This window comes from Macadamia integrifolia, unplaced genomic scaffold, assembly GCF_013358625.1.
Source record: "Macadamia integrifolia cultivar HAES 741 unplaced genomic scaffold, SCU_Mint_v3 scaffold3497, whole genome shotgun sequence".
Taxonomy (NCBI): domain Eukaryota; kingdom Viridiplantae; phylum Streptophyta; class Magnoliopsida; order Proteales; family Proteaceae; genus Macadamia; species Macadamia integrifolia.
The window spans coordinates 1-10,470 of NW_024869553.1; the positions used below are offsets into that span (position 1 = coordinate 1).

The window sequence follows — 10,470 nt, forward strand, 5'->3', positions numbered from 1 at the left end:
CCCCCCCCCAAAAAAAAAAAATTTATTCCACATTTTACATATTTTTTTTCCTATTATGATTCTAGTTTCAATGTATTTTTTCATTTAAAAAAGTTAAATGGTTCAGTTATATTCGCCTAGAAAAGATAATTGAGGTTCTGATCACGTACAGTTTCCTTTATGTATTGGCAATCTTCCTTTCAGGTGACATCTCTCCGATTACCGGTTGAAAAGAGTGTAAAAATTCTGATTTTCTATGTCTCTTTTGTACATGCACTTTCTTCTATTGCTAGATTCACTATATAAAGTATAAAGAATTAACTAAGATTTCTTCCGCTGTTGGCAGATCCACTGAATTGCTAGGAGAACTTAAGATGGCAACTACTGAAAAAGCCAATGGTCCTGCTCCCGGAATTTCAACAAAAGTCCTGGCAGTAGCACATCCCTTGACAGAAGAACCATCAGATATTGCTGCCAATATCAATTATCATGCACAATACAGCCCTCATTTTTCTCTTTTCAAGTTTGATCCAGAACAAGCATACTATGCAACAGCAGAGAGTGTTCGTGATCGTCTCATACAAGTGAGCCTTTTGAAATCCTAGAGAATCTACTCCTTGTTTCAAGCTTATTCTTCTTTCTTGCAGGCTGTGTTTGGAATACATACCAAACACAGCTGTATATTTTTCAATTTCTACATCATGCCTCTTTTATTGGGAATCAGATTTCGGTAGTTTTGCTTCCTTGAGATGCCAAATGTATCCAAACATAAATTTGGAAATGTTTGAGGGAACTGTTTATTTTTTGATTACTGGTGAGGCTTTGATGCCTGCAGGGATAAGAGATTTTCCAACCTTAACCTCCGAAGTCCTTTGGCATACATGTTCATCACTTTTCCATTATGAAATTATGAACTTTCTTGTGTTTTAAATTAATAATGCCAAGTAATGAACTCCTAGAAACTTTTTATGTGCATGGAGGATTGTGAGACGTGGACCCATTTGGGGGTTCACCTTATCTGCCATGTGGGAAAATCTCCACAAAAGGATTTCAAGGCCTCTGTGTTCACCAGCGTAGTTTTTCATTTTTCATGATAACCAATATCGTAGTTTTTGTACCCCATCAGATGTGACAAATTGCAGGTTGGGAATTTTTTTGTTATGCCTGCAAGCTGAGAGAATCTGCTGCAGGTATGCATACCATTATCATGAAACTATGGCTCACACATATATAATGTGTGTAGAAGAAGAAAATGAATTAAAACATATTGTTAATATATTTCGCAAATAAGTGTCCAGTGTTGGAATTAATTGGGAAATCCTCTTCTTTCATACTATTCTTTTTAAAGTATTTATGGTTTTCATGCTTTTATCCTGGTAACACAGAAGTATCATGAAGCCCAGGACTGGAACATCGAGCATAATACTTGGATATTATTAAGATGTCAACCATCTTCATTTCTTCATCTTGTTTTTATTTTCTTCCTTATGGGAAAAAACCATCTTGAGTTATTTCTTAGGTTAAGCCTGGAGCTACAAAAGTCAATTTTAGCATTTCTTTGTTCACCTATAACAACACAGGAATTTTACCAAGCATATTATAATGGTTTGGTTTTGGGATGAAGCCTTACGTGTTTCTTCGTTATTTTCTTCTGCAGCAATGGAATGAAACCTACTTTCATTTTCACAAAGTTGATCCAAAACAAACATACTATCTGTCAATGGAGTATCTTCAAGGCCGTGCTCTAACCAATGCAATTGGGAATTTGGACATTCAAGATGCATATGCTGATGCTTTGATTATGTTGGGACATGAACTCGAGAACATTACTGAACAGGTATCCAGTATTATTTTAACTCTTTGCATGGAATAATTGGGTTGTTAAAGAACTTATTTTCTGCATTTGCATATTTACAGAGAGTTCCATCAAAGAGGTTTTCAGTTTCTTCTTCATGTTATGATGTTTCCTTATGAGGGTCAGATTATTGGGCCAATCCCATGGGAGTATTTATGAGAAATTATTGAAAATTTTGGATGCTGATGGATATTATTTCCTCTTGCGATGTTTCATACTGTGAAAAATCTAAAAGTAAAGTTTCCTTGTATATGATTGCATTGATTTGTCGGGGTTCTATTTTCTGGGGTAAGCTTGGGTTGGACCTGCATTTGCATGGTTGCATTGCAGTGAGGATCTCATCTTTGTGTCTGTTCACGTATAACGTTGAAAATGTATTGTCTTGTTGGGACTTGTTTCTAGAGAGACCATCTGATAACACAACTGTCCAGTGATTAACTTGCACCATCCGATTTGCTCATTAATTTAGTTAGTTTCCCTTTTTGTAGGAGAAAGATGCAGCCCTTGGCAATGGTGGTCTAGGGAGGCTCGCATCATGCTTTCTGGACTCCATGGCTACACTAAATTTGCCTGCATGGGGATATGGTTTACGATACAGATATGGACTGTTCAAGCAGAGGATTACCAAGGAGGGCCAAGAAGAAACTGCAGAGGATTGGCTCGAGGTTTGTTTGGATGCAAGTTCTGTTAAGAATTTTCTTTTTTCATTTATACTTTACTTCGTACGTTTGGTGGGAATTGTGCAGAAGTTCAGTCCATGGGAAATTGTGAGGCATGACATCATATATCCTATCAAGTTTTTTGGTCATGTGGAGGTCTCTCCTACTGGATCGTAAGCATCACTGCCTTTATGCAAGTGTTGAGAAGAATTTGAACCTTATTCTACTTTCTAGGATCAATATTATCTCTCTTGTTCTCCTCAATTTTTGGAATAAAAAACATCCATATCTATGTACTCTTTCTTGATGCTTTCTTTTAAATGAATGACAGTCGAAAGTTGGTTGGGGGAGAGGTTATTCAAGCTCTCGCTTATGATGTGCCCATTCCAGGATACAAAACCAAGAACACCATTAGTCTTCGTCTATGGGAAGCAAAAGCTGGGGCTGAAGATTTCAATCTATTCCAATTTAACGATGGACAATATGAGTCTGCTGCTCAACTTCATTCTACAGCTCAGCAGGTTAGTTACTGTTGGCCTGGTACAAAAGCTACTAGTACAGCCATTTGGTCCCTTTAGTTATGGGTGGTGTTGTTTCGTTGGTAATATGATGAGAATGGGTTTCAAACCGAGGCATGTGGTGTCAACATTCAGGATCTAAGTAGTAAGCCAGCTGTTCCTGCAACAAAAGCAAAGTGCATTTTAATCGTGTTGTGTTTATATGGTTTTCAATTCCTATTAAAGGTCCCATTCTCCTCAAATTTATAATGGAAACTTGTTTGCTAAATTCTATAATTTTTCTGTTATTAAGGTTTGAAAGAGTTAGTTCCACACCACACGTATTCGCATTTAATCATGTTTACTTGGTTACATCTATATTAGTCAATGTTTTATGCAATATATCAAAGTTTGGTATTGCAGATTTGTGCAGTTCTATATCCTGGAGATGCTACAGAAAATGGAAAGCTTTTACGATTAAAGCAACAATTTTTCCTCTGCAGTGCTTCACTTCAGGTATTTAGTTCTTTTTACTGTGTCCCTGCCTTCTCTAACAATATATTCCTGATTCCTTATAGCTTCTCTTTGAAATTTTAACCAAAGAAGGAAAGAAAATTCCTGCAAATATTGAGGGATTTTAATTGTTAATTTGACTTTGTAAAGTGCAAACTTAGTTCCGAAAATACACCCTGTGCAATTTATATTCTGCATTCAGCTCTATATTTAATCGTAAATTCCGTGTCGATACCTACCAAGAAACATGTCCACACTGTACCTTAACCTAGGTGATGTGACGCATCTACCATTAGTAAAAACTTCACTAACTCAAGGTACCAGATCTTGACCTAAGCAACTTACTAAGTTGGGTTAAAATTAGAGTCTAACCAGGTAGTGTTTCAAACTAAGACAAGACCTATTAAGGCATAAACTTTGATTTGAGTTAGACCGAGACAAGCTGAATTGTCTTCCAATCATTGACTCTGCCTCAGTTGAGTTGGGAGGGTTATTTTTGTCAAAGTTATTTATTTATTTATTTTCTCTGAATTGTATTGCCAATAAACCTAACTAGATCCTGACGCATGTGACATAAAGGTAAAGAAATATGATTTATAATCAACACTTAAAGTTTTTCACCCCGTCAGTTGTCCAATATCTTTTGTTTAATAATTTTAGTATGGCAAAAGAATTTATGGACAGGACCACCCAATAGGGTATCTGTGGGCTGCTCACCTAGTTCTGCCACGTGGTAGGGTGATGTAGCAATCTAGGCAATGGTCTGGATTGTCAATGTGTTAAATTTCCGACTCAAATCAGTCATATATCCTCCCTTGAATTGTTATTCACCAGTTTGGCATCTAAGCATTGGGATGCACCTGCTCAGTAGTTCTAGATATTTTCAGTGTCTTATTATGCCACTTTCCAAGTCCTATGAAGTATCTGTACCTTAAACTTCCAAAGCAATACTTACCAGTATGTTATTCTTCAGATAGTGGTTAGCCATGAGTTGTTATGGGATTTTTATTCCATACATCTTATAGCAAAGTTAACGGTTCAGATCTTTCTTGAAATGGTTACAGGACATCATTTTTCGATTTAAGGAGAGGAGAGCTGAAAAAGGCTCATGGCAGTGGTCTGAGTTTCCTAGCAAGGTTGCAGTACAACTGAATGATACACATCCAACTCTAGCAATTCCAGAATTGATGCGGCTACTAATGGATGATGAAGGGCTTGGATGGGATGAAGCTTGGGACATAACAACTAGGTGCATTGATTAGTTCCATCTTCTTTTAAGAGTACAGAGCACTGATTTACTGACACTGTGCAATCTTGGAGTTAACTTTCAGCATATATATTCATGTTGTTACTGGTTGCTCACAATGTAATGGATGATTTTCTTTGAACAGGACTATTGCTTATACCAATCACACGGTGCTTCCTGAAGCACTAGAGAAATGGTCACAGTCTGTAATGTGGAAGCTTCTCCCTCGCCACATGGAGATCATAGAAGAAATAGATAAGCGAGTATAATTCCACCCCCTTTTGTTATGTATTCCATATCTATAATCTTTATATGCTGAATTGAGTGGTGACTTTTCCCCCTTTCAGTTCATGGCCATGGTACGTTCCACCCAACCAGATCTTGAGAGTAAGCTCAATAGCTTGTGCATCTTGGACAATAATCCCCAGAAGCCAGTTGTGCGGATGGCAAATTTATGTGTGGTATCCTCACACACGGTAAGATATTTGTTAAAATGTGAAACTGGCCATTTTTTTCTCCTTTTTATTGCATTTCAAGAAATAATGTAATACAAACAAAAAGCGTTCTTTCTTGAGAATCAGAGATAGGGCTTAACTGGATCAAATCATATAGATCTGATCCTATATCCTATTTACCACTGAATGGTCCCAATATGGATATAATCTTTGCTTAATTTATATAAAAGATACATTGCCACTCTACTAATCCAGGTCCATTTCGGAGTCCAACTAACTGAATTATTTAAGGAAGATTTGATATTGGGACCCAAGTCCAGATTGGATTGGATAATGCAGATCAGGGCGGATCCTTGATCTGGCCTGCTCCATTCTATGTCCTAATGAAATGTATCTGTCATTTTGAGGTTGCAAACTGCCTTTGATTTAATGAACAACATTTTCCTAGGCTTTTGGAGATGGCTAATCTGTAAAAGTATGTTCATCATCACATGGTATTTAACCAATTTCATAGGATAGTATATGGCAAAAAGGCCTTTACACTCGCAGTGTAGACAAGCTTGTCGCCATAGTCGGCCTCATTTCTGTTGTGGCATGATATGTGGCAATTCCTATCATTCAAAGGTCTGGATAGGCCATGTGGCGAATTTTAGACTCAAATCAACATGCCTCCCATCTATGTCCATGCACCCCCTCAATAGCCTGTGCACCTTCTCTGTAGTTCTGAATTTTCAATGCTTCATTTTGACACTTGGCAAATCCATTTGAACTGAAACTTGACATGTGAGCAGGGAACCTTGAGTCTACCTGTTCCCAATATTTGGGCCCAATCTGTTCATGCAACGTGAAAAAAAAAAAGAGGGGCCATGTAGAAAATGCTCTCCTCGGCCACCAAGGAAACTTTAGTCCTGTATTGTATACTACTTTTCATTTTGAAAAGAATTTAACCTACAATTAGACATGTTACTAAAAATTCAGTAAATGAGATCTGGTTGAGGAAATTTTCATATTTCTTCACAAATTCAATCAAGAATGAGCTCATACGACCAAAACCTGCAACCCCATCGCCAGGGAGAGTGGTTCCTCTGGGCTTTTAGCCGTAGTCGGTCATATCAAACCATAGCCATGAATAAACATTATCATCCAATATCCTTTTGGTATCTTCTGGTCTTTTAACATTCTGCCTCTGTGGGAAAATAGTAGAAATAAAGAGTCTCTTGAGTTTTTTCTCAATTAATATTTATTTCAAAATAAATTCTCTGTACATTTTTCTGTAGGTAAATGGAGTGGCAGAGTTACATAGTCAGATCTTAAAATCAGAATTGTTTGTAGACTATGTTTCTATATGGCCGGCCAAGTTTCAGAATAAAACCAATGGTGTCACTCCTCGCCGATGGCTCCGTTTTTGCAGCCCTGAATTGAGTAATATAATCACAAAATGGTTAAAAACTGACGAATGGGCTACCAATCTTGACCTTCTTTCAGAGCTTCGCCAGGTATATGTTTAAAATATTTTGTTTCCCTCGTTATCAAATGCTTATTGTAATGACACATTTGTTCACTGACTAATGCGTGACAGTTTGCTGACAATGAGGAGTTGCATGCTGAGTGGGCAACTGCCAAGATGGCTAACAAACAGCGTCTGGCACAGTATGTTTTGCAAGTGACAGGTGTGAGCATTGACCCGAACAGCCTTTTCGACATACAAGTTAAGCGCATCCACGAATATAAGAGACAGTTGATGAACATTCTGGGTGCAATTTACAGATACAAGAAATTAAAGGTATGGGAAGCTTTGTTGCCCATATAATTGTATATTATCTATGGTTATCTTTTTTGTTTTTTGGATCCCTTTCTATGAATAGATTGTTTTTAGAATATGTTATAATCATATATAAGCAAAAATGAAGGCTCATAAAACATATCGTGCTTTATAGTTGTTACTTCTCCATTGGTTCCTATCCTTTGGTCCCAACATTCTAATATAGAATGGGATTATCCAGCCTTCAACTCACCCTGGCACTGGGGGTGCATTAGGGAAGGCATCAAGCTCAACCTCGATGGTTTCTATACTTGTAGGTGTAGAGGGTTCTCTTAGATATAGTTCAGGAGGGCCTATGGCTTGGGAGACCCATGAGGTTGAAGATTTGCGCACTTAAATAAGTCTTGGTTTGGCTTCATCACAGGGTTTACAGAACTAGATTTTTGAGGGACATTCTACCATAGTCATTAGCTGGCTCACATCGTTGGCATTTCCCCGTTTCATTTTGAGGCTCTTACCATTCATTGAACACATTGTTCTCATGAATGCCTGGAACATAAGATTCTCTTGTAGATGAACTATCCAAGCAAGGAGTCCATGTTGGTTGCCAGTGCTTTCTATTGGGAGAAAATGATTTTATCTGGTTTGCACTAGATTGATAATTTGTTGTATGATTTTTTCTGTTTTTAGATTATGATATTAACCTGTAGGTGCCTCTTTTCAACTTTTAAAATGGGTTTATGTATAAACACAGGACGGAGGATAAAATTTCATTTACATAACTTGAAAATTCCAATTCTGAGGCATCTTTCATTTAGCATATTTTGGGTGGATGTATCTAAGAGGCTTATGTTGGAACTGATCTTTTACAGGAGATGAGCCCTGAAGAAAGGAAGAAAACAACTCCACGCACTATCATGATTGGGGGCAAAGCATTTGCAACATATACAAATGCCAAAACAATTGTGAAGCTGGTGAATGATGTCGGTGATGTTGTCAACACTGATCCTGAGGTCAATGACTATTTGAAGGTAGAAATATCTCATATTGCATTTCTGGGAATTAATGCTTGATTGACTTGCTTTTGTATTAGAATTTCTTTTCTTTCCAATATTTACAGTCATTTGCTGGTGACCTTGCTCTCTTTTACATACAAAGGAGAATAAAGCTTTTCTGTTACAGAGGAGTCAACCTCGGTTATTCATGATGGATGAGGTCACTTCATCAAATTTTAAGTACTCCTTGTATCTGCCTTTTTGGAGTTACTGGGCCACCCTTTACCCCAAAATTTTCATCAGCATTGATCATTAATTGCTGTAACCTATAAATTACCATTCCTACAATCAGGTTGATGTTTTTCTAATTCTTGTGAACTTTCAGGTTGTTTTCATTCCAAATTACAATGTATCTGTGGCAGAATTGCTGATTCCAGGAAGTGAGCTGTCACAGCACATCAGCACAGCGGGCATGGAGGCAAGTGGCACGAGCAACATGAAATTCGCCCTCAATGGTTGCCTCATAATTGGAACACTGGATGGGGCCAATGTGGAAATCAGAGAAGAAATCGGGAAAGAAAATTTCTTCCTTTTTGGTGCCGAAGCAGACGAAGTCCCCAGGCTACGCAAAGAGCGAGAAAATGGACTGGTAATATGCTGCAATTTGCTACTGTAAATATACAATCCTCCTCACCTGCAGCTTTAGGTTTCTGCAGTTGACAGTGGTCCTTGTGTTCATACTAAGTTGAAAAGCATTCCTATTGACTCAATTCATTTAAAATATTAAAGAAGGCAGTCACTGATTTGCAAGCCAACTCAGACCTCCTCTTAGTCTGTCATATTGTCCATTCACAGAAGTAATTCTTTTTTCCAGAAATATTTAGCAGTCCTTTGGTTGCCGTACATGTATATACATTTTGTGGTGCCTTACTGCCTTCCTTTGCCATGGGTTGTCAGAGGAAACATTACTGCACTTTAATCAGGATATATTCGGTAATATGCTAACATAGTGGAATTTGAATATTGTGCATACCGTCCATGTTTATAGAAGTAAAATCAGGGTGCGGCTTACTGCCTCATGATTGTTACTCTAATCCTTAAACATGCTGGCAATAGATGAGTAGGCTCTTCTTTTTGTGTTTTCAGCCTCATTTGCATTTCACATATTATTTTTTCATTAAAATCAAGTTGAGGCACCAGTTCATACATGTCAGTAATACAAACAGGACACATCATCCATGCATTCTAGAGATTTTTTTTCCATGATCTGACCTTAGTCCTTGCTGATTGTGTAGTTTAAGCCAGATCCACGGTTTGAAGAGGCAAAGAAATTTGTTAGGAGTGGTGCATTTGGAAGCTATGACTATAACCCACTCCTTGAGTCTTTGGAAGGTAACAGTGGGTATGGGCGTGGTGATTATTTTCTCGTTGGTCACGACTTCCCAAGCTATATGGAAGCTCAGGAAAAGGTGGATGAAGCTTACAAGTAAGGAAAACATAAACCTTTCTTTTCTATTTTCTTATGGCGGTTTCTTCATTGTGTGCTGTTCCTCATGATGTCGGGTGTGTGTGACCTCTTGGCCTCTGCATGGGTATTTTGTGGTAGATTATACTATTAAATCTTTTGATAAAATTTAAGTCTTGCTGGAATCATTTGGGCTTCCAGAACCTTTGGGCCAATATTTCCTACCGAGGTGCAAGCGTGATTAAGTCATAATGATGAGCATTTAATGCCCACTCCACTTTCTCCCAGAGTTAAGTGGTCTTTTCTGACCTTTGTTATCCTATAAAGAAATCTTTATTTTCTATTATATTTTGAATCCTCCCATTTTTTACTGCTTCAAACGTTAGGCCTGCTGAGGCTTGGACTAGCCTAGAATGATTCCAGACCAGCCCTAATGGGCCGGTTGGTAATGTGTATGAAACACAATTTTCCATACCTTCCCAGCCATCAAAGTGCATAACTTAATCGGAAATTGGAACACAAAATTCTTGATTGACTTTGAGGGGTTTATTTTATATTTTCTGTAGAATTATGAGAATTCTGTTGTTTCGCAATGTATTCTTAATGCAATGCTCTTTTCTAAAAGATAGAATTATAGAGAGCTGTGGTTTGGTGTTTTCCCCATATCAGACGATAGGGTTGTTGTATATTCATTTATATATCAGTCATATACAAGTTGCGGTTACAAGATGTAGAGTTTGAATAGAACTCTATTGTACAGGTGTTATATCACATGTGGGAGAGATGGATCCCTTATCTTCATAACCAAATGGGTTGGAGACATTGCATGGGAGAGAGTCCCTTGACGTGGGGACTTCTCCTTTGGAGGGAATATTCGTAATACGCCCCCGCAAGTGAAGTGCCGTGAGCGGATGGTGAGCTTGTCCCTAAGAGCGTTGAACCGTGGAGCTAGCAGTCCTTTTGTCATTATGTCAGCAATCTGGTCTAGACTAGCAACAAATCATATGCAGAGACGACCACTGGCAACTTGCTCACGTACGAAGT

The 10,470-nt window shown here is 38.0% G+C and overlaps 1 protein-coding gene across 1 annotated transcript; it reads left to right on the top strand.

The window, feature by feature from the left end:
• Positions 1 to 138: 138 nt before the first annotated feature.
• LOC122068174 (alpha-glucan phosphorylase, H isozyme-like) lies at positions 139 to 9,475 on the top strand. The gene is made up of 15 exons (XM_042632040.1): positions 139 to 216; positions 326 to 563; positions 1,637 to 1,816; positions 2,323 to 2,499; positions 2,581 to 2,666; positions 2,825 to 3,014; positions 3,414 to 3,506; positions 4,568 to 4,752; positions 4,895 to 5,012; positions 5,097 to 5,225; positions 6,482 to 6,700; positions 6,784 to 6,987; positions 7,839 to 7,997; positions 8,347 to 8,610; positions 9,257 to 9,475. Exons 2-15 carry the CDS (start codon positions 354 to 356, stop codon positions 9,449 to 9,451), a joined length of 2,409 nt encoding a protein of 802 aa, XP_042487974.1. The 5' UTR covers positions 139 to 216; positions 326 to 353; the 3' UTR covers positions 9,452 to 9,475.
• The last annotated feature ends 995 nt before the right edge of the window (positions 9,476 to 10,470 follow it).